At 47.6% G+C, this 27,003-nt stretch overlaps 1 protein-coding gene across 4 annotated transcripts in view; it reads right to left on the bottom strand.

Annotated features, from left to right (window-relative positions):
- Window positions 1-6,900: 6,900 nt before the first annotated feature.
- Window positions 6,901-27,003, bottom strand: part of MAPRE2 (microtubule associated protein RP/EB family member 2) — a 142,415-nt gene continuing 122,312 nt past the window's right edge. For all 4 annotated transcript variants that reach the window (XM_036244463.1, XM_036244462.1, XM_036244461.1 and 1 more), the window contains 3 exons: window positions 15,337-15,476; window positions 11,631-11,789; window positions 6,901-9,669 (listed from right to left, as the gene is read on the bottom strand). In XM_036244463.1, the coding sequence (XP_036100356.1) occupies window positions 9,595-9,669; window positions 11,631-11,789; window positions 15,337-15,476 (374 nt within the window). In that variant the 3' untranslated portion in view covers window positions 6,901-9,594. The remainder of the gene's footprint in view (window positions 9,670-11,630; window positions 11,790-15,336; window positions 15,477-27,003) is intronic.

Genomic DNA, 27,003 nt, shown 5'->3' with positions numbered 1-27,003 from the left:
AAGCTGAACAAAGTGATGTGTCAAATTATTCACAGCTGTTACTGCAGCAATGTGACAGGTCATTCTCTGTGCATGGTGCTTGCCCAAGGTAACAAAATAAAACGTGTCCTTTTCTATCCTCTACATCCCCCTGGTAACCTGTTGCTGTGTAACAAGCCACCCACACTCTGTGACTTAAACCAGTTTATTGTTTCTCTGGTTCCATGGGGTAGCTGGGCAGTTACTGTTTGGGTTCTCTCCTGCGGATGCTGTCAGGCGCACGGATGCTCAGAGGCGTCTGAGGCTCAGGGGGACTGGGCGGCCAGGTGAGCTCATTCACCCATAGCTTCCAAGTGACACGGGCTGTCGGCTGGAGCTGAGGTGGGCTTGGGATCGGATTGTCTTGAAGGTCCCTTCCGTCCTATAAAGTTGTACAAGTTACCCCTCTCAAGAGCCTCACCTCATGAGAATGCCTAGGTTCCGTCTGACTTAGTTTAAGATGACATGACATGTGATGTCCGTAAAAGTGATCACCCAGATCTCAGAAAAAAAACTGGTGGGTGGTTCTGGATTCCAGAAAGGAGATGTTGGTGGATCTCAGATAAAATGTTCTCTGCTCGCTACTCCCTTTGCTTCATCTTCCATTTCTCAGCCACTGCTTCTGTGTAATATCAGCTCGCCGTGATCCTGCAGCGTGGCTCCCTTCATTCTGCGTCCATTCGAACTCGAGCTCCCACTGCTAAGGCCCTGGATCCTCGGCACAGGGGAGAGGGGAGACCTGATGGGCCTGGCTCGGAGTCAGCCCCACGCTGCTGCCCCTGGGTTAGAGGTCCTCTCCGGACTCAGCTGTTACGGGGAGGGGGCAGGATCCCCTGGGCCACAGGCCGCTCCTTCTGCAGGGCCCGTGGGAGCGGCGGGCAGTTCTGAAATGTTGGTGCCAGGGTCGTGTTATTATCGTTACATCTACATTACCTCCCTCACACGACTGTCAAAACCTAATTAGTAATAATGGTTACTATTTATTAAACAGCCACTATGTCCAAGGTATTTTATGGACGTTATCTCATTTATTCTTCAAAACAACTTTTCAGGAAGGTTTACTCGACATAGTCAGATGAGGAAGCCGAAGCCACGAAATGACGTGTGATTTGTTTGCGGTCACACGGCTGGAAGAGGGGTGGCTGGGATTTGACTCTAGGGCAGAGCATTTTCACAGCTTATTCTCATTTTCCTCTACATGGTTATTTGTGAAATCATTTTGCAACCTGTAAAGGGTTTTATAGATGCAGTAAGATTTTTATTAAAATATGATCCTTTTTCTCCTACAGACTTATGTTTGGACTTAGCCCACTGACAAATGGCATGCTTCCTATCTCCAGGATAATTTTGTGTGTGACTGCCAATAGTTTCATATTTGTAATCTACATTGACAATTGCCCTATCAGTAAATTGCCAAGAATGATTGAAACAATAAAAAGTCAGACCCTTACAATGTTTCTGGGAAACTGTGACTCTGCCCGTAGGTCTCCTCCCATCTGCACTAGGAAGGGGTGGGGTGGCCGCCTGCTCTGGGACGTGTCCTGCCTGCCCTGGCTTCTTCCTTCAGGTCTGCGACGTGAGGACAGGAACCGGGCCTGGATCAGCAGCATTCGTCATCTGCCCTCTAGCACCAGTCGGGGAGCAGAAGGTCACACTCTCTGCCCTTCAGTGTTTCCGTCACGCTGTGCTGCAGTGAGTGGGGCCTATAGTACCGCCCGCTCCTCCAGCTCCTCTTGTCCTTTGATCGGAGACAAGGCTCAAACCTCTGGGAGCTGTTTTCATGCAGAGTTTTGGTCTCTGGTCTCAGGTTTCTGTTGACCTGCAGCTAGGCATTATGTCACCAGGGATGGTTCTCGTGACTAGCAGGGACAGGCCTGTTGGACTGTTCCCGTGTTTGCTGTGAGATCCTGTGAAGGTCGGGCTTCCTAGATCATTTAATTTCTTCCTAGGAGGAGGGTGGGAGGTAACCTTTCCCCCTTGGTCCTAGGAAAGCATAGAGACCTCGGGGCATGTGTGAGGCTACTTGAGCTTCTGGCTTCATTTTTTCCCTCCTTCCTTATTTTCCCTTCACTCTGCTATCCTCACTTATATGTAATATACTGCTTTTCAAAAATATGCAAACTGTTTCAGTTTACTTTTTTCCAGCTGGGGCAGGTACGGATTCAGAATGTGCCTTTCTTTTTATTAATTAATTTATTTTTATTACAGATGTTTCTCCTCCCCCACCCCAGACTCCCTCCTTTCTTTAGAGTTCCCTTAGAATAATCGAAGGATAGTGGCATGATATTTTAGGAGCAAAAGTCACCATTGACTGTTGTGTTTTGGCCATGGTTAGTGCTCAGTGTTTGAAAACAAATTGGAGGAAAAAAACAAAATCACTCTCCCCTCCCCTCTGCCTTATTATTTTTTTAATCTTAAAATTTTTTTTTTAAGTCTTTCTTAGTATTAGCAGCTCTCTTGGTTGCAGGTTTCACATGTAGAGTGGTTACATTTATTTGGTAATTTTCCCTCTACTTCCCGGGGAGAGTCGACACTTGAACACACACACATCTTTTCAGTAAAGAAATGTGCCAGGAAGCAGCAGCCAGTTCCTTCTCTGGTTTCTAGGTGTGGTTTCTCCTGAGGAGCAACATTAATGGGCTAAATGACCAAAGAGCTCCCCTGGGCGATGCTTGGAGCTTGTGTTGTGCTGAAGGCAGCCTCTGAAATTCTCCTGCTCCCTCTGGCCTCGTGCCTGCCCCTGCTGGCCCGGGGCCTGGTCCTCTCCTCGCCTGTCCTATGAAGGGGCACAGCTCCTGCTGCAAGCGAGTCTGTTCTCTTCGGCCACTTCTGGGCTGATGACATGATCACGTCCCCTACCGTGCTATTTTCAAAACAGGAGCAAGGACACAGGATTATTCTTAAAATATCTCAGAAGGCAGGAGGGATCACACCACCTCATACCATTGTCCCCTTTCCCAGTCTTCCCCTCTCCTTCCTCAGTGGGAAAATACGTAACGGGGTCCCCACTGAAGAGGAGGCGCTGGCGGGGAATGAGGGAGCTGGAAGCCCCATTAGGCACAGCTTAGACAGGTGCCACTACTCAGGAGCTCTCCTAGACTCCCACAAGCACACCATCTCGGGTTTGGGGGCCCTTCTACACGTCCGTTCACCAGTCACGTGAGAAAACGGGAGCAGCACTTCACAGCAGGGAACCAGCCTGGGAGACAGGACTGCAGTGAAGCAGGCGAGATTTGGACAGCTGTTCACATCACTTAGGATGTCAAGTAAGGGGTTCAATGAGGTTATTTCATCATGTTATGGGTTCAATGTATAGCAGTGTGGTCCATGGTAACATTTTTAAGTTGTAGGGAAACTGGCTATTATAGATTTTTTCAAATTAAATATGTTGTGGCCTCTCTTACTCAGTGGTGCTCTGGCTCAGCGGTTAGAGTGGTGACTCCCCAACCAAAGAGTCGTGGGTTCGATTTCTGATCAAAGGCATGTATCTTGGTTTCGGGTTCATCCCCATGGGGGTCGTGTGGGAGGCAATCAATTAACGTTTCTCTCTCTCTCCCTCCCCCTTCCCACTCTATCTAAGAAAAACAAACAAAAACAAATATTCAGTGGCTAACACAATTGTGTGTTCTAACTGGGGATTCCCTACATTGTAAATCAAGTCTTTGCTTAGAAAACAAATGATTGGAGATACAACCACATGTCTGTTAATTTCCAACATCATGTTCTTGGAAGAGAAAAGTTATGACATTTAGCCCTTTTAGGTCTACTATAGGTATGACAAATACAGTCATCTTTGTGCTTATTAAATCTTTAAAAGGAATATGTTTTCATCCCTAAGAAAACGGTATCAAATTTAAGAAATGAAAACGAGAAACCTTGGATGTTGTGGTGATGTCTTAGCTGTGACTAGTCAGCCTCTTGTGATATTAATCTCAAAACCATTCTCTCAAGAACACCTGAAAACGACCTGAGGTAAAATTCACTTTCCTTCTCTGTCCATCCCCCCTTTAAAGCTCAGGTGACAGATGGTGTCTGTCTCTACAGGACAGGAAGGTCCTGAATCTATCTTTGAGACAGCTTAGCTTTTAAGAGACTAACACTTAAAGTGATTTTCTGTGGTCTTTCTCTGAAAAAACTTTTAAGCTGGTAAAAAAATTTGTTCCATTGGTAGATGCTCACATTTCATCCAGATAATCAATGAATCAGATTGGAAGAGTATCCTTGCAGAAAGCTGTGGATTTGGATTAGATTAAAACTCTGAACACATTAATGGAACCTTTTCATTACTTCTCTAATTTCTAAAGGTTAGAAATTAAGGCATGAGAACAGCCAGATTTGACCAAAACATTTTAGTGAATAAGAGAAACGTATCTTAAACTTTAGAGTTATATTATACAGATAACCTTCAAGACATCTCATAGTGTAAAAATACGAAGGGCATTTACTACACAGAAGGAAATGTGTACTTTTTTATTCTCTGAAAAAACATACTTAGGTACTAGGGTAGTTCCTACTGAATATCATACATTCAAAGGTATGTTAACATTTTCTTACCCTTTAAAATACTTAATTTACACCAAATCTTGACAAAATAGTTACAAGATACCACAAAAAACCTGTTTAAAAAATTAAAAGTTGTTGCCCCAGACTAGTGGCTCAGTCGGTTAGAATGTTCACCAAAAGGTTGTGGGTTCGATTCCTGATCCAGGCATATGCCTAGGTGGCACATATGGGAGGCAACTGATCAATCTTTCTCTCTCTCTAGAAATCAATGAAAGCATATCCTTGGGTGAGGATTAAAAAAAAAAAATTAAAACTTGTTAATGTCTTAAAAGGTTTAGCATTTTCTTTCAGCAGCAATAGAAAAAGGCATTCAACAAATTAGCTTGAGCTGGGCCTTCCCTTTATTTTATTACAAATTTTTTTTTCTTTATTTTTAGAGAGAGGAAGGGAGAGGGAGAGAGAGATAGAAACATCAGTGAGAGAGAACATCGACTGGCCTCCTCCTGCATGCCCCCTCCTGGGGATTGGGCCCACAACCTGGGCATGTGCCCTGACCGGGAATCGAACCAGCGACTTCTTAGTGCATGGGTCGACGCTCAACAACTGAGCCACACCAGCCGGGCATGGGTCTTCCCTTTTTATTACAATCAATCCTAAACCTAACACAGGAGGAGGCATGGCCTTACTTAGCAAATGCACCTTCTGTGTGAACCTTACCTATACCAGATGTGGGGGCCAGGTCGAAGCTTGGGAAGGTATGGGGGTGCTACTTTGTGATCTGCCGTCCTGGTGCCATCTGAGGGTTGTCCAGGGCTCAGTGGATTTTAAGCTTTGCCTTCCATTCGGCAGTAAAACCAGAGCTCTTCCAATGCATATTCACTGGAATGTCTGAGTTCCCAGTTTGGCAAAACGGGAGTGTCCGACATAGGGAGATGCTCTGCTCTCCCAACTCATGCTGTTTGGCAACATGGCGTTAGTGCCAAGAAGGTGGGTGAGTGGATGTTTACTAGTGACGGCATGCGTGACAATCACAGAGCTGTGTTCTAGCAGTGAGGAGAAAGAAGAAAGGTCAGAAATGAAGTTGTGTGTTTAATTTGAGAGAACTGGCATTTTATAACCCAAATTTAGTGGCATTACATCATCCCCTCCCCCCAGTCATGGCCTACCCCTAATACCAGTAGGAACACATCCTGTTTTAAGAGATGATCTCAGATTTAATAAAACGGAAGCAAACATGTTATTTTACCACTTTTGAACCGTTAGCGATGAGTTCAGTCACCAGTGCGCCGTTGGAGTGAGATGAATCGCATGTCTTCCTGACTAAGTGTCTAAGTGGAAGATCCAGGGTTGAAACCCCGGGTTGATGAGTTAAAGGGGAGCGTGTGCTTCGAGTGACGCTCCGCCTCGCCACAGCGCGCCCTGTGGAGAAATGAGTGCGGGTGGAGAAGAGCGGCGGTACTGTCTTGTTCTTTCCCCCTTCTCTGCTTTCACAAGCAGAGGGCCCACAGGCCAGTGCAGGGAGAACAGGTGCCCAGACACGGAACAGAGACAAAACTGGCCTCTAGGTGGTGCTTGAAAGCAGTTTAGGGCGAAGTGGGTGTGGGCTGAAACTCAGCAACCTAGGGCCCCGGGCTAAGTCTCCCACAGACGGTCTGTCTGTCCTACAGTCTCTCCAGGGGCTCGCGGGGGGCCAGTTCTTTCTTTTTTTTTAATGTATTCCTCTGCCTTGAAAAAACTTTCAAGCTGGTAAAAAATAAGTTCCATTGGTAGGCAGTCACATTTCATCTGTATGAGAAATATATCAGACTGGAAGAGTGTTCTAGGAATAAACTGTGAATTTGGGTCAGATTAAAATTCTGAATACATTTTTGGGAACTTGAAGTTTTATATTCCATTTATGTCTATAAACCTTCCTGTTAAAAGTCAACAAACCAGAGGGGGGAAATATGCATAATCAAAGAGCTTTTACCAATCACAGGTCATTTTGCCACAAAGCTTTGCTTCCAAAAGCCTGCCTGCTCCCCCGCTGTTCCGTTTGCCAGATGCAGCAGGCCCGACCTGCAGGAGCTAGGTTTGACTTTACTGGGAGGTGGAATATTTCCTAAGGGAACAGGTTATCTTTGGTAATTTTTAAAAAAGGTATTACAGCTGCTACATTTGATATCAAATACTAATCTGTAATTCCAGTTAAAACATTTGCCATCAATAAAAACAGCCGCCCCTCGTGAAATTATAAAATGCGAATCCCCACAAGTAGCCCTTTCGCATACACATGCTCACTCAAAAGAAAATGTTTAGCAAAAAAAATGTAAGAATCTATAGATCCAAGCCAATTTTAACATATATTTTTTTATTAAATATGTAAAAAGATAACCGCAAGTCAAGTTATTCACATATTCAAAGACAAAAAGCTAGTCTACCATGCGACAACAGGTGGGCAATGTAAAACGAATGTGATACATCTGAATAAGACCTTTCATCTAGTATGTCATTACTTATCTATATTTATAATTAACAATACATATGTTTACATTCCTTTCAGTTTACAGTAATATATAACAAAAGCTTCATGGTGTACTATTTAGTAAAAGTAATTTGAATGCATATTAAACCTTAACGGAATAATGGAGATACTCACCAGGGAAGGGAGTTTTTGGTTCCCTTCTGGAGTTTACTTCTCTCAGTTCAACAGGGTGTTTTGTCTTTTTCTGCTTTTCTGCTTAGAAGACAGGCTCTCTTTGCCCTCTGCTTCAGTCACTTCCTATCTGACCAGAGCAGTGGACGTGCTATGACCAGCCACAGCGGGTGTGAGGGGAGGAGCAGGGCCACACCAAGGGGAACTTCTCGGCCCAGCATGACAGTGATGACAGGGCCATGGATGAAACTGTGCCCCGGATGCAGAGATGAGGGAATGATGGGGCACAGGCAGCAGGGAGAAAGGAGCAGGCCTGGCAAATGAGAGGTGGCCCGCACAGAAGCTGCGGTGCTCAAGGGCCCCCAGGTCTCAGAGCTGTCACAGGTGCAGCGCAAGGGACGATGTTTCAGATGGCCCAGGAGGAGGACTCTGTAGCTCTCTTCTAGACAAGTGAAGAGTGTGCTCCAAGACTCTGGGAGAGTCGTCTTTGTGAACTAACTGGCCAGGTTTCTAGCTGAGAAGGTTGGAGATTTAGGGAGAAATGGAGTGGGTGGTGAGGCTTCTGCAAGTTATACAGCAGTCTCGTCAGCCAGCCCTGGTTCTACTGAGCGGCCAGACATCTGCATGGGATTGTTTATGGTGCCGCTTTACACAGGCTGTTTTAAAAGAAGGAAACAGTGAGTGCAACAGGCTGGGGGCGGGGCACACCGTTAGGCATGATGCTACGATAGCACAACCACCCTGCAGCCAGGGGTGGGAGGACGTCACTGCAGAGAGCCAGGCTTTCCAGCCCGAGAAGGGAGCTGGCACTACAGGCAGAGCAAGCAGGAGAGAGAAGAAAGGGAAGCAGACACCACAGAACATCTGTCAGTTCTGCACAGTGTGTTGTAATCACCTCAAAAATACAAGCCATCTTTTCCACATAGAACTCAATAAATACCACTTTGCTGCAAAAGATTTATTTTGAGAAGACTGCTTTCGGTGGAAAGCTTCAATGTGAGAGTTTAGCATTAGTATTTCATCAATCAATAAAGAAATGTCAAAGCTTTATGATATATAATTCAGAAATTTATTTTCAGCTGTTCAGTTAAGAGGAAAGTGGGGTGGACACACTTGTTTGTTGCACCTGCTAAGTCAGATAACAAGTGAAGGTAAATCTAAAGTTAGGAACCGAGAGAAATGGATGATCCAGGAAGAGATACCATCAGTTGAAGGCAAAAAAAAAAAAAAAAAAATAGAAGCAAAGATTTGGGAAGATACTAACAAAATGTGCAAATCTTAGTTAAAAAAAATAAGGAATGCTTTTAATTCATCAATGTTTCCTCGGTTTACGAACTGCCACGGTTTGGCGAAGGTCAGTGACAAGGAGGGCCGCAGTAGCAAAGGGGAAATGCCTTATTCCAGAAGGTACTGGGAGTCATTGGTTCTTCTGTGCTGTCATTCCAGTGTCAACACTAGACTTCAGAACCATGATGCTCCCTGGAATTACCCACCTCTTCATAAGGCCTGACCCCTAACCCTCAGGGCTGCAGACCCTGCAGCCATTCTTGAGTAGGAGGCCCCTTGTGTGGAACCCACCCTGGAGGCCTGAGCCTGGACCTGTGTAGACCCCTCTGCACTGCAGATAACTGAGGCCAGCTTCTTGGGAAGAGGGGCTGCCCGCCAGAGGACCCTGAGAAAGAAAACAGCATGAGAACCTGGGGAGGGTGGGGCAAGCAGTTAGAGGGCCAAGTCGAGATGGTTTTAAAGACATTCACTCAAGGGAAACACCAGCGCCATCCTGGGTGGCTGTCTAGCATGCCCACGTGTGAACGCTGCTGGGCCCTGACGTCCTGGTTTGGATTCCATCCTTCCTTTCCCTTTAGTGTTGTGAGTAGAGGGAGAAACTGACTGTTTTTCCCTGTGAAACAAGTCACTGTCATTATGGCTTTCATATCAAGTATCTCTTTCCCTTTGTTCCAATTTATTACTTTACCAAATTTATGTTCAGAGGTTAGACTTGCAAACATCAAAGCACCACAAATGTGTGACATCTAGTGACACTGGGTTGAGAAATGCCAATATAAATACCATATATCAAATTACCATTGTTTCACACCAGGATAAAAAGAGGGTATTGGTGGGGGTAGTGGGGTGGGGAGAGTTGCTCTGGGAAGAAATCAAGAGAGCAGAGCCAATCTCACGCAGCCAAGTGGTGAAGCTGAAGGTATGTGACCCCGTGATCTCTCAGGTAGGCTGCCAAACGGCCGGCTGCTGTGTGTCTTGGCAAAGGAAATGGGGACCGAGTGCGGAGGTTGGCGTATGTATGCGACAGTGCGTTGATGTTACCGGCAGACTGGGAACGACTGGTTTCTGTTGAGCTTGAGGCCACACGTGTTCCGATTCTCCAGAAGAAGAGTTCCCACGCAAAATGGAAGTGTCAAGAGCTGCCAGACGGGTCAGTACTCTTCCTGCTGCTGGGGCTGCTGTTCGTGGACTTGTTCCTCTGCTTCGGGCTCTTCCGGGTGGCCCTCCTGCAGGGCAGGGGAGACGCTTGAGCTGAAACCACGCCCCAGCCCGCATCAGAGCGCGCGTCCCCTGGCGCCCCCTCCTGCAGGGCCGGAGCGCACACCCGCCCGTGCTCCCCTGCTCCAGCGGGGGCGGATCACCCTCGGCATCAGGCTTTACGCACCCACCGAGCTTTCCCTTGTGCTGTGGAAGGAAGTCCACAGAACCTATTATGTAGTTTCCGACCCTCTGCAAGAGTCAACCAAGTGCAACGACTGAGGCATCGCGAGAAGCTCGAGGGAATCTGCTGGGCCAGAGCAGGGCCCAGGCCCCAGGCGCTGACTGCCGGGACTGCGCTTCTGCTCTGCCTCCTGGTTCCTGCCATTCCTCTCGCCCTGGCGGGTCCCTTGAAGCAGACCCCTCGCTAGCCTCTCTGTCCTCTGGCACAGGCCTCGACGCCAGAGGAGCACCTGGTAGAGTGCTTAGGTAAGGAGAGGCGACCAGGTGTTGTGGGAAAGGCCCTGCTAAACCCATCACCACTCGTGATGACGCTTTGAAGAATCACTTCTGCTTGGGTGTCTGCATTCTTTGCCTGTACACTGAGCAGCTTTCTGAATCCAGACTGCAGCCAGTCAGTGTGTGTGTACCGGGGGTGGGGTGTGACTAGCAGAAGAGAAGCTGAGTGTGGTCATCTAGGCAGAACCCTTGAAATCAACCCAGGAGGCAAGAGCTCTTGTCTGAGGCTGGTCCCACCTGCCATTAGCCAGGAATTTAGTGGCCACATCAGCCCTTAATTTAGCGTTCTCCTGACGGTGTTCCTACACGAGGACTCCCTGTTGGGACAAGATCTGGCTCAAAGTTAGAATAGGGCGTTTCCTCCCTCAGGGAGTGCAGGCTGGGAGGCCTCAATCCCGCAGGCCGCCGACCCAGTGATGGGCACCTCACACTGACAGCAGCACCTTTGCTCAGACACTCTGGGCCCGGTCCACCACCTCGGATTCAGCCCCAAACAAGCTTGTCAAGAGAAAACCACAACTCAGCGAGTGCTGACGGACTACAAAGCACTCTACACCCAGACAGGGTGCCCGTGCGGCCGGGGTGGCACAGACACGGCAATGCAGGCTTTGCTTCCCTCCCCGGGCGCAGCACCCCGAGGACCATGCTTGGTGAGGCCATCACTGCATCACTGTCTCTGGGGACCTGACCAGGCACAGGAGTTTAAAAAGAATATCTGGGGAAATGAAAAAAGTGGTAGAGTCCCCAAAGCCCAGTTTCTCATGGTTTAGGAAAATTCTGTAGCTAGGATTTTAATCTTACATGGAGTAAACATTTGCCTGGTGTCAGCTGGAATCGGACATAAAGTAAACTTGCCAGTGGCCAGTTCCGTTCTGTGGAAACACTAACTAACACATGCGACTCAACCACAGCGTCCTCAGCATCCGCAGGCCTCTGGGACCCAGACACACACACTCCAACTTCATCCCGGCACCAGAACCCCAGCCCCTCCTCTCGGGTCTTCTCCAGCTCGGCCCTGTGGAAGGGGAGCCCTGTCAGCTCCCACTCCCGCTTCCAGCTGCTGCGGCCGCGTGCGGTGACCGGCCTAGGTCCCAGCCGCTCATCCCGCCCCTTCCCCTCCTTGCTTCTCTCGTCCCCCCCCCACCCCCCCGCACCTCACATCTGTGTCTCCTTCCTCACACTCATGACTAACGACGGGAAACCAAGATGACCAGCTATGAGAGAAAATCAGACCGAAGTGGGGCTTATGAAGATGAAAAGCACTGAGGTCAGCTTCTTGAGCCACACTCAGGTCTTCCCTGAAGAAGGAACCCCCTACATGCCCATGTCTTCCCAGGTTAATTTACAGATGCGTGTCCCACAGGCGTGCAGCCACTGGATCAGGAGGAGGACGCCCTTGTTCCTCTGGGACCTCAGACACCCTGCGAGCTGCAGGTCCCAGGCGTGACCACGCGCGTCACTCGGAACTTACGTGCTCGTCTGAGGCATAGAGGACTTCCATCAGCCGCTGCACGAGGTTGTCGTTTTCCTGCCCCTGCTCCTGGCACAGCAGCTCGATCTCTCTCAGCTTTCCGAAGTAGAAGTCCCTTTCCTTCTCCACGCCTTCAAGGGCAAGTTTTAACGAATGTACCTGCAAGGGGGTGAGGGTGGAGAGGAAAAACCGCCGAATACAGCATAAGAAGCAAGCAGCCGACGATGCCTGTGTAGAAGGACCCGGAACATAAAAACACAGATGCGCCCAGAGTAGCCGATGTGTGTCCGAGGGAGGAACAAGGGGCTGCTGTCTGCAGCCTGGGCCAAAATGTCCAACCTCAATGGCACTCTCATCGTTCCCCTCGGGCAACTGAGTGTTTATGAACCAGGGTCACGGACGTTCTGCGGAATCCAGCTCTATCCGGGCTGGGGAAGCGTTCCTCTCCTGCGCACAAGGGCCAGCCACACCTTCGTCCCTCGCTGCCCATCCTCGCTGGGAGGTGAGGGGGGGGGGCGACGGGAAGGAGACAGGCTGGCACTGTGGCTACTTCAGATGTATTCTGAGGACACATGTGGCCCTGGGTCACCTACACTGAGTCACACTTAGTTTGGACCCTTCATCAATGTTCCTGAGCCAAACAGGACAGATGCTCTCTACTGCGAAACTGGGTGAGACGGAAACCTGGCTGAGCGCTGTCTGAATTTCTCTGGTTCTGGCTTTGTGGAAGACCCTCGCTGGCCAGGTGGGAAGAGATGGAAGCGCCATTCCCTCAGCAAAGCAGCCTCCTCCCCCTTGATGCCAGTTCAAGGAGCAGCCAGGGTCATGCGGCCTCTGGTGGTCGCTGAGGGAGTGCTAGTGTAGGGAGGGACACACGGGAGGCAGAGTGTCAGCTTGCTAACATCGAACGCTGACTTCTCAGCGTACTATTGCTCGGATATTGGTAAAAACGGAAGGCAACCAGCAGCCTCAATTCCAGGAAAAAGAAAACTCCATTCATTCTCGAAATCCTTTCAGGCTTTAACAAAACCAACCCCTTCCCCGGCTTGGCCAAAGAAGCCACCTGAAGCCCGCCTTGGTGCCAGCAGACCGATCTGTGGCAGTTTAGGTGTCTGCCAGCTCCCCCGCACAGGCACCGAGGGTCTCAACACATCTGAACAACAGAAACTAGGTCCGCCTGCCCCTCGAGCGTGCTTTGGTCGGCACGATGAGCGAAGAGCCAAGGCTTCTGCAGACACCCAGCCCAAGTCAGCCTTTGGTGGTTTTCCAGACGCGTTAGGTAACAGATGCGTAGCTATAAACCTTCCCTAGTAAAAACCAACAGGAGCTAAATTATATGATGAAAGATCAGTTGGCAACTGAATGCCATGCTCACAGTCCCACTCATAAAGACTGATGCCTCCCTGTTCCCTCATGTGCCACAGTGGAAGGAAGCCTACGTGTGGAGGGGATGCTGGGATGGAGTCTGGAGGAAAGTCGAAGGGACAAGAAGGTGATCTTCTCCCACTCCTCCCGGGGCTAAGCAGCGCCCCCTGGACAGAGCAGGGCCTCCATCCCACTGCCTGTTTGCTAGCTCACTCTCCAGAAACTGTCCCTGATTATTTTAGTGATGTCTTTTTCTCCCCCATCTTTTGCTTCATTTCTATCATTGAAATTGTCTAGCGCAGTGGTATTTTATAGTACGTGATGGGACACTGTCTGAATAAAGGCTCGAGGCCAAGTAAATGAGAACTCTCAGTTTATGGCATTTGTCACTTTCTCTGGTAGCGGTGTAATTCGCGTCAGCCTAGGCATTTTCACTCAGGCATTCCTGTCCCAGTGTCCTTGGTTCTGACACCCTGATGCCTGTGTGGCTCCCCACCAGTTTTTTTTTTTTTTTTTGCGGGAGGGCCCTGAAGGCTTCAAGGTCAGAATATGGAGGGGGCAATAACAGATAGCCACAGAAGTAGGTCTGGAGTAAAAGCTCACTAAGTAGTTGCTGAATGAAGGCCCCCAGTTTAGAGTGTGTATACCTCCCCTCGGTGGGCCGGGCCGGGACGGGCACACTCCTCCTTCAAGTGAAGGATTTGGGTAGGCAGGGGAGTGAGGCCTTTGGAAGTAATGAAGGAATTGTAACGAGGAGGAGAAGGCCACTGGAGTGCTCCTCTCTGTTCACCCCGTCTGTAGAGTGGCACTGTGGATGGTGGGACAAGGTCTAGGTCCTTGGGGGATGTGGGTTCTTTGTGTGACTGGAGAGGAAGTAGGGCTGGTTGAGGCTGTAAGGGAGAGGCAGCAGGAAGGACCTGGAGGTTGGGAACCTGGGTGTGGAAGAGGATGGGAAGGAAGAGAGATATCATGAAGAAACATGAGAGAATCAAGATATCAAAACTATAGGAGTTTCTAAGAATAAAAGTAAGTGTTATAGACCCACACCTGATGTTCTTCATGTCTACCCCAACTGCTCACTGTCGTAAGAGGAGTATCACTGGGAATTCTGTATGGGCTCAAACTGAGACTCAGCAGGTACTGAGAACATTCGCAGTTTCTAATCAAAGTTCTACCCACCGATGACTTAAGGTTTCACCTTTTTCATTAAAGTGATCAGAACTGTAAAGAAACACCCTCGTGAAGCAACTGCCTGCTTTTAAACTAGGTCTTGATTGCAAATATACAATTATCTCAAAAACCATTTCCAGACTTGCTGGCTCATCAAGAATCAGATTAATCGCTGGGAATGTCTGGAGGACCTCGAGTAAAGGCTCCTCTCCCAGTGCTGGGAGCAGCCGGGATGAAGGACCCTCCTCCTAGCTCAGGTCGGGGGTGGATGCCTCGGCAGTGGTCCCTTCCCTACCAATTGTTTTACTATTTTTAAAACTACTTATAAATGCCTAAACTCAAGAGAGCTCTCAACTTCCTGATCTCAGCTCAGCCCTAGGGAAGCAACCATCTAAATGCTGTTGTAGGCAAAATATTTTGTTTGAGAACAAGTTCCAACCCCAACCTTAAAAAAGGCAAAAACAAAAAAATGTTGTCTACTTTTTGTGTGACGTTAGCTGGAAAGCATACCTGAGCTTTTATGTAGGAAGTTACTGTAATCGTGAGGAATATCAGATAGAAAGGCAAGTTCTATGTAAAAGACACTGAGGACTTTCTGATCACTCCAACACCAGGTTCAGCGCCCCTGGGGTAACACATTTCGGCCACGGTGGGAAGTGTCAGGCTTCTTGCTTTCGGTAGGTCATCACTTCCCTGTGTGACAGTGCCTGCACGTTCAGTGAGGGAAGGTCTCTATCTTGTAACCATTACATGATCAACATCAAGCATGGTGTTGTCATAGAACAAGCCTAACAATTAGTTGCTGAAGAAAAGGAAGGAGGAAGGGAGACTAACCCTAGCACATCATCTGGACTGGCCAGAAGTGGACAGACAGGCCATGGTCTAGACTGGAGCTCAGGTGTGTGTGGGGGGGAGGCTGGCCCGCATTGACCTGGGCTGAGTCCTTTGTCCTTCTGTCTTAATGCAGCTTTGAGACTTGTGACTAACTTCTTTTACTCATAATGGGCATGGATTTTATCTGGCCAAACAATCCCTTTTATTCTTTCTTGCTTGCAACCAGCAATTCTGCCTCACCTTCCCTCCCAGAATCATCCCAGGCCCACAGGGGTTTGCTCCCTCTCCCCGTGCACCTGTCACTGCTCCCAGACTAGGGCCAGGGATGGGGAGTTACCTGTTCATTGAGCTGTATGACCTGTGTTTCCAAATCTTTATCCGATTTAGAGGCTGAGCTGCTGGACGAAGCCCTTTTGGCTGATGAGGGACGAGAAGGTGTGGATCCTGGTTTAGAAGCTGGGCTTGACTTAGCTGCACCTGAAAGTGACCAGAGTAATTATGAATAATGGCAACGTCACAAATGCTTTTTAGACATATAGCAAAAGGATGATTTAGAAGGAGTCTGCCAACATGTGTAAGAGGTCCTGCCAGCGACCCCCTCCTGTACAGAAGTAGCACAGACACACGCAGAAAGAGAGCACATGATAAAATGCTTGTGTCATTGTGGGCAATCTGTTTAACCTCTCTAAACACTGTTACTTTTCTTTTCTCGAGTGACATGAGATTAATGTGGCCGTCTTCTCGTCTTCTCTCCCTCCAGAGCGAAGAGGAACAGACACAGTGGGGTTTTAGGTTTCCTGAGAGGAGAGGCCTTTAGATTAGCTTAGAGCAGCACCGCAGTTGAGTTTCTAACAACCAAGAAAAAAGACCTTATGCTAAATTAATACTTTAGAAGAAATATTAAAACAAATGTATGGTTTTTAAAAAAAATTTCCCCCCCTTTATTGATTTTTAGAGAGAGAGGAAGGGAGAGGGAGAGAGAGACAGAAACATCGATGAGAGAGAACATCGACTGGCTGCCTCCTGCATGCCCCCCACTGGGGATCAGGCCCCCACCTGGGCTTGTGCCCTGACCGGGAATTGAACCAGGACCTCTGGGTGCACAGGTTGACGCGCAACCACTGAGCCACGCTGGCCGGGCTGTTTTCTTTTTTTTAAATATCTTTCCTGGCTTTAGTCACCGGAAGAGTCTGGGACAACATCTCCATAGCAGTGAGCACTCCTGGTGCCCAAATTTTATTCTGCAATCAAAGGGCTACTTAAGAAATGGCTGATTCCAGGGGTGGGGCAGGGAAAGTCTAAGATGCGCCTGGGACAGCTTGTGTCAAAGGATATAGGGGCCAGGCTGAAGGGGCTCCCAACCAGCCACACTTGGGACAGTTTGCGTACCAAGGAGAGGAAAGGCGGCAATGAACTGGAGTGTCCTGATGAAAAGAAGTCCAGTCCATCATGCTGAGTTGGGGGAGGAAGGGATGGATATAAAGCTCTTCAGAGTGCACTGACCATAGAAGAAATGCGAGAACCAGAGAAACCACAATGTTGTAACATTCTCATTCAGGAAAGGCTCACTGATGGACTCTTAGATGATAAGTGATGTTTTTGGGGAATAAGAATTCATATGTGTCAAGGTATTACCCTATAAATTACTTATTATACTGAGAAAAATATATACCTCTACATTGGGGAGATCTGGGGATCAGCACCCTAACCAAGTGATTCAACAGCGTCACTAATAATGCTATAAACTGGAGAGAGAAAAAAGGCCGCTGATTTCAGGGAAGGCCTCACTACCTGGAGCTTGGCTCATGATAAACCCTCTCACTAAGAACATGGCACAGACGCAGACGCAGGAAATGACCTCAGTAGCCACAACAGAAGGTACGTGTGTATGCAATGAAATTTAGGCACTTGAAGGATTAAGAAATTCCGGGTCATTACTGGGGGCCCGCCATCCTTTCCCACCCCGAGCACAGTTCTGACTGGGGGCATCTCAGGCTCCCCCCCACATCCCCACACTCTGCTTCCTCCAGAAGGCCCCTGGGGGCAAGGAGCATATCATATTCAACTCTGCAACATCAGTGCTGAGCACGATGCTTGGCTGAACAGATAGTTGTTGAAGGAACAAATGTTTAATTAAATACATGAACAAGTCAATAAAACCTGGTTAGACGGTTTACAATTTTGCAGTTTATTTCCAACTTTACAGTTGATCACTACAATAGATTAGAAAGAGGCAAAGGGTTAGAAAGGCTAAGTGTGCTGACAGCAGTTAACAAATTTCAAACTCTAATTACAAAGTAGGAAACAGGAAGAGGATAAAATTTAGATTTGTATGGGACTCGGAGTCATTAACTATATGCGAAGTCATACACACCCTCAAGCAGCGTTGACAGCATCATACCTTAGTAGATTTTAAAGTGACAAATGCCTAATGGATTTTAAAATGAAAGCCATTAAATTGGGAATGACTTAAGGTAGTTCTGAGTGTTCCAAGGGTGCCTCTCCAGTGCCCTGGAACTGGCACCCAGGCGAGAGAACGTCCCAAGGATCCCAGAGAGCTGAAGTCGTCTGTCATTCACATGCAGTGGCGAGGATGCTTCACCTCTGCGGAAGCCCACACAGAACTCCCGGAACACTGTGTCCATGGCCCATTGGCCAGGTTCTCTAAGTAAAGGGCACGCCAACAGGGAAAGAAAACAGTGTGGAGAACAGCAGGAGAGGCAGGGTGAGAACATGCTGACCTGGCAAAGAGCCTTCTCCGAGGGAAGCCACTGGCCAGCCTAGCTGGGGAAGCAGCTTTTGAAAAATCAAGTTACTTCAGACCTTTTTATAAGCAATATGTCATACTTTAATATAAAGAACACCTAACAGAAAGCAGATCAAAGACTATGATCAGCATGTCTCATTTACTAAAGACATGGTCATCAAGTGCCTACTGTGAGCTGTGCAGTGGAGCTACCTGCTCTCCAGGAGCTCATGGTCTCGTAGGAGTGCAAGTCACGGCCAAGTTCAATGTTCCCAGGAGCAAGGCAGTGTTCCAGACAGACTACGTGACCATAGAGTGCGATTCGGGCTATATTCCGTGCACCTGAAACACTCCTCCTCCCCCGCTTTGAGCGACCGAGGCTGCCATCTTTCAGGTCTCAGCTTGGCTGTCACTGCTCTAGAAGGCTGTAGCATCTCGAACACCTCCCACATAGCACCGGTCAGCTCCACCGGTATACAGTGCTGCCCCTTATCCATGCTTTTGCTTGCTGCAGTTTCAGTTACCCACGGTCAATCACTGTCTGTAAATATTAAATGAAGATCTCAGAAACAATTCATAAGTCTTAAGTTGCATGGTGAAATCTTGCGCCACCCCACTCCGTCGCCCCTGGGATGTGTATCATCCCTTTGTCCAGTCCTCCATGCTGTCTACCCTCACCACCCAGCCACCTTGGTTAGCAGATCAACTGTCATGCTACCTATGTTCAAATGACCCTTATTTTACTTAATAATGCCACAGTCACATAATTTTTATTACAGTATATTGTTAGAATTGTTCTATTTTATACTTACTGTGACTAAATCACAAATTAAACTTTATATAGGCATGTATGTATAGAAAAAACATAGTACACATAAGGTTCAGTACTATCCGTGGTTTCAGGCATCCACTGGGGGTCTTGGAACGTATCCCCCAGACAAAAGGGACTGCTGTAGTTATTTAATGCCTACTTCTCCCGTCAGACAAACACTATGAGGTGGGAGCTGTATCTGTTTTGCTTACCACATCATGTTCCCATGCCAATCACAGAGCCTGACCCACAGGAGACACTCAAAAAGGTTTCTATAATTCATTACACAACTCCTAGGAGGGGCATCTATCCACATAAAGCTAGCAGGGAAGGCTGGAGGAGCAGAGGCCAACATCAAGGTCACTAAGAGAAAGAGCCGGCAATACACAAAGGTAACCAAACAAAAGTCACCAGCCTCTCAGAAAGAGATCTTACTTGTTCCCTTTCAAGATCACCTTCCTTTCTTACTTAGGTCCTTAATCTGTGGAATCAGAACAATAGTCAAGTGGGTGAATTCAGTCAGCAAATGGTTAACTTGAGTAGGGAGGAGCAAGGTGGTTTGAGCCAGGCTGTCCAAGTCTCTCCAGAGGCAGTGGCCTCTTTGAAGGAAACGGTCCTGCAGAGGGGGCTTCCCTTGGGAGCCTGTGGCCCACCCCCACCCAGGCAGCCCTTCCTAAGCGGGTCAGCAACCACGACGTGGCTGGTTCATCAGGCACACTCATGTTCTTGCACTTTCTGCCCTATCCAGCCTCCTGCAAGCTGTGAGAAAAACATGGAAGAGAAGCCGATTACTTGTAAAACAGGGCTTCCACTAATAGTATTTTCAGGACATCATCAACTGCAGCTTGAAAAAAAGCTGAAATGTTTGCTATGAAGAAAAAGCAGAAGGGGCCATGGCAAGCCAAAGCCCTGCGCAAGGCCGAGTTACCAGGGAAGGGACGATGAGCAAGCAGAGGAGGGAGGCTGGGAGAGAAACGGCGTGGGCGATGTACTCCTGGGCTTCGTGGCGAGGCCAGGGCTGCTGCTGTCACCGACGGCAGTCATTGCTGTCCCTTTTCACACACGCGCAAACTCACACAAGGCAGAAGGCCTGTTTTTTTCTTGGGAAAACATCTCTGGCTACTGACTGAGCCCATCTTTTTTTTTTTTTTTTTTTATCCTCACCCGAGGACATTTTTCCATTTTTTACTCAGATAGAGCAGGAAGGAGAGAGGGGAAGAGAGAGAAACATCAATGTGAAAGGGACACATCGAGTGGCCGCCACCCACACGACCCAACCAGGGCCGGGGACAAACTGCAGCCAAGGTACGTGCCCTTAGCGGGAACCGAACCCGGGTCTCTGTGGACCGCAGGCTGATGCTCTAACCGCTGAGCCAAACCGGCCAGGGCTGACTGAGCCCATCTTAAAGATGCTTGTGGGGGTCTGTTTTACCAAACTATTGTCAGTCTCAGCCTTAAGATAGCATCTGTGTTTAAGTATCCTGCGAAAGCGAGGGCCCAGAGCCCAGGCTCTGCCCCCCAGGCACACGTGAGGAAGAGGAAGGCAATGGGTACCAGCCGTGGCATCCCCTGCTGTGGGTGGGACAGGGAAGAATGGGCATCTTCTCCCCACCCTCGACTGTCCCTGACTGGGGTGCAGTGCAGGGTGAAGAAAGGGATGGAAACAAAGGTGGAAAATTTAATAATAGATCCATTAAGTAATTAGTATTTGAAATTCAAAATGAGAAGGATTTTAAAATTCTGAAGAAGCTGTTTGGAAAGAAGCTGATAAAAGGGGGCGTGAACATGTGATGAGTGAGGATATGAGGTCAGCACCAGTTACCTGCACATTTGCACCTTCTAATGAATAAACACAAAGAAATCAAAGAACAGAAGACACGGGGTAGATCGTAGTATCTTCAGAAGTTTAGAGCTTTAGAAAACATGCAATTAAGGGTTAAACAAAAGAGCTCGTTTTCAAAAGAATGTAAAGTGAGCTCTTCACATCATCACAAGCTGTAATTTGATGAGGAAGTAATTTACCCCTCAAGGCTATCACATGATTAACATGCATTAAGAAATACTAAATACTAACATTTATGAAAATAAAGATGAAATCATTTCTTCATGTTTAATGATTTCATGCTTTATTTTTTAGAACAAATAGTTTTAGAATCAATGTCTCATCCTCATTAGGCAGTTAAGAACTGTTTTTGTTTACTGGCTTTAGAAATTTTACTGCTTCTGTCAAACAACCATTCCCTGCTGTGTACCCAGCTTTGGGGGTGCCAAATATTCTTTTTCCACATACCTAGGCCACTATAATAAGAATGTTATCAGAAAATTGTGGTTATCAATGTCAGTATATTTAATAGTGATACAATACTTCTATGTAAGCTACCATGTGTATTCCAGTTTTGTAAAGTGACCCAATAATGTCCTTGACAGCATCCAATACTGGTGGTCAGATACTGGGGTCCTCAAAAGCTGCCTTCCTGCTTCGGAGATTGCCCCCGAGTCCATCGGGGACCTCACTCTGTGCCAGCCCAGGCCTCCTGGCCTAATGATACTTATGGGAAAAACATTTACATGATGCTTTTCAAAGACAGTGCAGCTACTTTGGCAAAAATACAGATATATATTTTTTTCTTGCAGCTATCAAACATTTCAATTTTTTAAAAGCTGCATTTGATGATGTCCTGAAAACATAATTAGTGGTAGCCCTGTTTTAAAAGAATCATTTTTCTCTGAAGCTTTTCTCTCCCTCCCTAATTTCCCCTTTCAAAATAAGAAGGGGTTTCAGAAGCAGGAAAATAGACATAAATTCTCTACAAGTCCCTGTAATTCTCTGACTTTACCCACTGGATAGGAACATGATTTATAATGCTGGTCTTTGAGCATTGTCTTAATTAATGCCTTTAAGATTTGGGGTATAAATATGATTCTGAGACATTTTTACTGTGGTAAAAAACAAAGAGTGGTCTGATTCATTGTCTTAGTGAAGCCAGAGCATCACTGTGTCTAATGTCAATAATTAGTAGCTTGCGTAATGTCTATGGAAAATGCTACAACATTTTGGACATATGAGGCCCAATTAATTCAGAATGATGAAGCAAATAAAGCACTGTACTTGGCTTATCCTTCATGGTCAGGGCTCTGATGGAATTCAGAAATTCTTCTCACATAATCTGCCGTATTCCGTCTGCCAAAATCATAAACAGAAGAGCTAAAAATATGACATTAATGCTGTTGACAAGAACCACAGAGACATTAGAAACATGTGCGCGCACACACACACACTCGGGAAGCAGCACTCTTCTGATCACCCCCGACTTCGAGGAGTATTCCCTTTACCCTGGGTCTCCACTCAACGCAAAACCCCAGAGAAGCGGGTGTGGGTGAAATGGGCGAAGGTGGTCAAAGGTATAAACTTCCAGTTACGAAATAAGTCCTGGGATTCTTGTACAGCATGGTGACTAGAGTTAATATTATTTTGTATATTTAAAAGTTGCTAGGAGAGTAGATCTTAAAAGTTCTCTTCACAAGAAAACAATTGTAACTATGTGTGGTAATGGCTGTTAACTAGACTTCTTGTGATCAGTTTGCAATATATACAAATACCAAATCATTGAGCAGAACACCCGAAATATGTTACGTGTCAGTTATATCTCAGTAAAAACAAAACCCCACGACAACTGAAGCATGGCAGAAAATATATCACATTTACTTTGATTAGTTGTTTGTGGATAGATCTGATGTTCCTTCCTTCTCCCTTTTACCTTGGCAAATGCATTTAAAATTTTTCTTAATTTTAATTGATCTTTTTTAGAGAAAGGAGGAGGGGGGAAGGGAAAAAGAGGAAGAGAGAGAGACACACACACACACACACACAGAAACACTGATTTGTTGTCCCACTTATTTATGCATTCATCGGTTGCTTCTTGTATGTGCCCTGACAGGAGATCAAACCCGCAGTGTTGGCGTATCAGGACAACGCTATAACCAACTGAGTTACTCAGCCAGGGCTAGATTTTATTATTTTAACTGAGATAATGAGCTTCGTGAAACAAGTATGTATATAAAGCTAGTGCCGGGGGAAGAGATCGGGGCTGGACAGATGAGAAGAGGGATCCCCCAGAAAGAGGGTCTTGTCACTGACAGGCTGACAGCTCCCACACAGTTCTGTCCACTCAAGACCGAATCCTTCCCATGAAAAGTGCTCCATTCCTTCACTTTGTACCTTCTGCAATCTGCTTTGAGGGCAAAAAGAAAAGCACCTCGGTGGCCAGTCCACAGGGAACTTCAGTGGGATTCCACAACGCCGATTCGTGGGTCATCAAGAGGAAATTAATTCTCAGCCCTTAGGGCTTCTGTCCCACCAGTGCAACCAGTGGCAAAGTTTGGATCTTCCTTTTGGCTTCTTCAGTGTCAGCCCCTGCAAGTGGGCAGGATTCTCCTCTGAGCAGCTTGGGCACTTCATGCAGACAAGCATGAACCGTGTTACCCTGTGGGGATGAAGACCTGGTAAGGAGTTGGGCGTCCTTCATCTTGCCCCTCAGGAGGCAGGGGTGACGAGGGGCCCAGCAGCCAGTGGCCTTCACAGGAAACCTGGCTCTGCTACTTGCAGGGTGGTGTGGCTTTGCTGCCACCTGGATTTATGTTTAAGAGGAAGAACAGTGCCCAATTCCCGGAGCTGGGAAGAGTACATGAGTTAACAGGTGGAGAGCTCTTACATAACAGCTTGGCACACAGTAAGTGATCAATAAATATTAGCTTGCATTACTGTCACTCGGCAAATGAGACCTGACTCAACTAATGATGAAAAAGTAGACAGGTGTCCCATTCCTAGACACTAGCAAAATAAAAACTAAACTGCTGAAATAATAAGGAAATGAAACATTTTATTTAAAGAAAATCTTTACAAAACTTCACGAACTAATCAGCTACCAGTGGGCTCCAGGGCATAGGGTTTTCCCAGTCCACGCACTCGCTATCGTGAAAATCAGTCTGCTGTAGCTCAAGTCTCTGTAATTCTTCTTAAACTACCCCGATTCACTCATCCATGCAGCAAATATTTACTGAACCCCTACTGCATACCTGATAATCTACAGGCTCTTGGATAAAACAACAAATGAAACACAGAAGATGCCTGTCCCCGTGGAATTTCCACTCTACTGGGGGGAATTAAATAATAAGCAATAACGTAATAAATTAGTAAGTGACCTAGTAAACTAGAAGGTAAATGCTGTGGAAATGAGAAAAGGAGGGCAGGGGTAAGGAGTGCCAAGTTGGGGAGGCAGTTTTATTTTTTAAAATATTTTTTCTTTATTGATTTTAGAGAGAGAGGAAGGGAGAGGGAGAGACAGAAACATCAATGAGAGAGAACATCGATTGGCTGCCTCCTGCATGCCCCCCACTGGGGACTGGGCCCACAACCTGGGCATGTGCCAAGGCTCAACCAGTGAGCCACACCAGCCGGGCAGGGGACAGTTTTAAACAGGAACTTTGGGGGGGGGGGCTGAGTGTCCACTATGGGGCGTCTCTAGTTTTAGCTCTTCACTGAGACCCACGGGACTTCCAGGGGCCACACTCAGCCCGAGCTCACTCAGGTACAGGGGTCAGGAGCTCTGCACCCTCTAGGTGGGCGTCCAGCCCAGGCACGTGTGGGGCCACCCTGGCTCAAAGGATCGTTCCTCTGAAGCCAACACCACTTGTAACAACATCTCCATTGTTACAACTTACAGGATCCCCACAAGGGCTATGCCAGGTACGGGAGTAACCCTCACTTCTTCAAGGCCACACTGAGAGTCAGATTTGAGCAAAGACCTGAGCGAGGTGAGAAGTCGGCTTTCTAGGCAGCCAGAAGCAGAGCATTCCGGAAAGGCCGATCGATCGCCAGCGTAACGCCCTGCTCGCCTGTGCAGGAGCCGCAGGCCCGAGCGGAGCTCGCACCAGGACAGAGGTCTGAGAGGTCTGCAGGGGGTGGTCACGGTCACGCAGGCTACTGTCAGGATACTCTCAGGAGGGGGCTCTCATTCTGAGGGAAAGGGGAAGTTGCTGCAGGGTCCTGAGCAGAGGACTGACATGATCTGACATCAGTTTTAAAAGGCTCACTCTGCCTACTGTGTGGGGAACGGACACAGATGGGCCAGCTAGGAGGCATTGCAGTCGTTCCCCTGGGTATGAGTAGTGAGCGCGCAAGACGGTTTTGTTTTTGATAAAGCATAGTCTAGAAAACCCTAATACCCTAGTGAGCAGGCACCAAATGTCCAGCCATTTTACACAACCTACATTTTGTAACGTCAACAGCAACAAAGGCCTTCTATGATCAATGGCAACAACTATTGATTCCAAGAAGAGGACTGAAGGAAAAGTTGGCAGTGACAAGAACTATGAGTCAGTGTTCCTCCCAATTCACTGCTCAAGGGTCATTACGCAGTGTGATAACCAGCTCTGCCCCGAGAGCAAGCCAGTGAGCTACACGGCAAGTCTGGGCCTAGCGAGGGTGTGGCTGCCACTGTACTGGGAGCTGGCGGTGCCTGAGGGCCCCCTTCCTGACCGGTGATGGGCCAGAGGGCCCGACTCCCTTGAGCACGTCCAGCCAGTGAGCATTCACGGACCGAGTTACTTCTGCCCTGGTTACTGTCCCTGCTGGAGATGATGTGCTTATTTTTAGCCATCATGTGATTCTCCAGTATTTTCCAGGCTCTGCTTGAGTCACTCTGGTTTCAGAGTATTTTTCATAGGGGGAAAAATTCAGGAAAGAACTCATCTTGAAATGGCTCAAGTATTAAAAATTCTAACTTTTAAACAGTTATTTGAACACGGTGTATATTTCTTTCAATAAACCTCTGACTTTTCACACCTCTCATGTCCTGGTAGAAAATTAAGTGTGCTTTAAAACACATTAGGTGTCAACCAATCACCACCTTAGTTCAAAATTCTTGTTTTTAAATTGTTCTCAGAGCGATTTCTTTCCAGGAGTGGTGAGGATCCCTCACCCCCATGAAAACCACACACGGCAGAATCCCAAATTTCGGAAGCCCCCTCCTCGCCTGTTTGCTGCAGCTCTGAGGAAAGCTGTTAGTTGAAAGAGCCCAGCAAACCAAGGCAGCCCATTGAGCACACAGACACTCAGGTGACCATGACAGTCACCTCAGGGATATCACTGCACTCCTGGCACACAGCAGTCATTTAGGCAAAAAGCTTACAAACTAAGATGGCCACTTTGGGGGAACACAGGTCCTTAATTTCATTATGATGTTGAGTCCCTAGTGACTTATCATTAGCAAGACCAGTGCTTCAGGTTGTTCTTCTCACAGTTTAAGTCTGTTGTCCCCCATCAACACTATCTCTCCCAGAACCCCTTGCCAAGAGAGATGGGGTCTGAGGCTTCAGTGCAGGTTGGAGCTCAGGTAACTGAAAACCCAAGCAAAACCCCACTGGAATCACCTCCTCTACTCCAGCTGGCTCCTGCTCCAGGGTTCTCTGCTTCCACCATCAGCCACTGAGCCAGAAACTTCGTATCATTTATCCCTGGCTCCCCTTCCTCATTACTCTCACATCCAATCATCATCAGTTTTGTTGATAGTACCTCTTCACATCTCTCTTTTTTTTTATCCTCACCCGAGGACATTTTTTCATTTTTTGTTCAGATAGAGTGGGAGGGAGAAGGAGGAAGAGAGAGAGAGAAACATCGACGTGAAAGGGACACGAGTGGCCGCCACCTGCACGACCCAACCAGGGCCGGGGACAAACCGCAACCGAGATACGTGCTCTTAGCGGGAATCAAACCTGGGTCTCTCTGGACCGCAGGTGGATGCTCTAACCGCTAAGCCAAGCCGGGCAGGGCACCTCTTCACATCTCAATGACTCACATGACCACACCTCTATTCAGGCCACCCCCCTCTCCTGTGTGGTTGCTGCAACAGCTTCTCAGCTAGTCTGGATTAGCTAAGTGTTCTCCATACCACAGAGCAAATCTGTGCTTAAAACCTTCCACTGTCTCCCCACAGTCCCCATTATAAAGTGTAAACCTCTGTAACCAACAAATCCTGTGGTGACCCCCAACCCACATAATGATCTCTACCTCCTGGCATTCCCACCTTTTTGTGGTCCCCTCTCCTATAGTGTGAGTGGGACCTGTGACTTGCTTTTAACCAAGAATATGGCAAAGGTGATGGGATGTTACACCATGGTTATGGTACCATATACACTACTGTTTTGCCAGCACACACCCTGCAGAGACGCTTCCTGCTGTCCTTGAGGAAGTAAGCTGCCATGTAGTAAGTATCCATGTTGGAAAAAACCACACAAGGAACCAACCGCCAGTGGCCTCTAGAACTCAGATCAGCTGCCAGTAAGAAACAGAAAACTCAATCCTTCAGCCTTAAGAAAACTGCCAACAACCTAACGGAGCTTTCTGCGCGTGAGCCTCTGATTAGACCACCGCCCCAGCAGAAACCTGG

This window comes from Molossus molossus, unplaced genomic scaffold (assembly GCF_014108415.1).
Source record: "Molossus molossus isolate mMolMol1 unplaced genomic scaffold, mMolMol1.p scaffold_m16_p_6, whole genome shotgun sequence".
NCBI classification, from domain to species: domain Eukaryota; kingdom Metazoa; phylum Chordata; class Mammalia; order Chiroptera; family Molossidae; genus Molossus; species Molossus molossus.
This window is presented reverse-complemented; position numbering and strand designations above follow the sequence as displayed.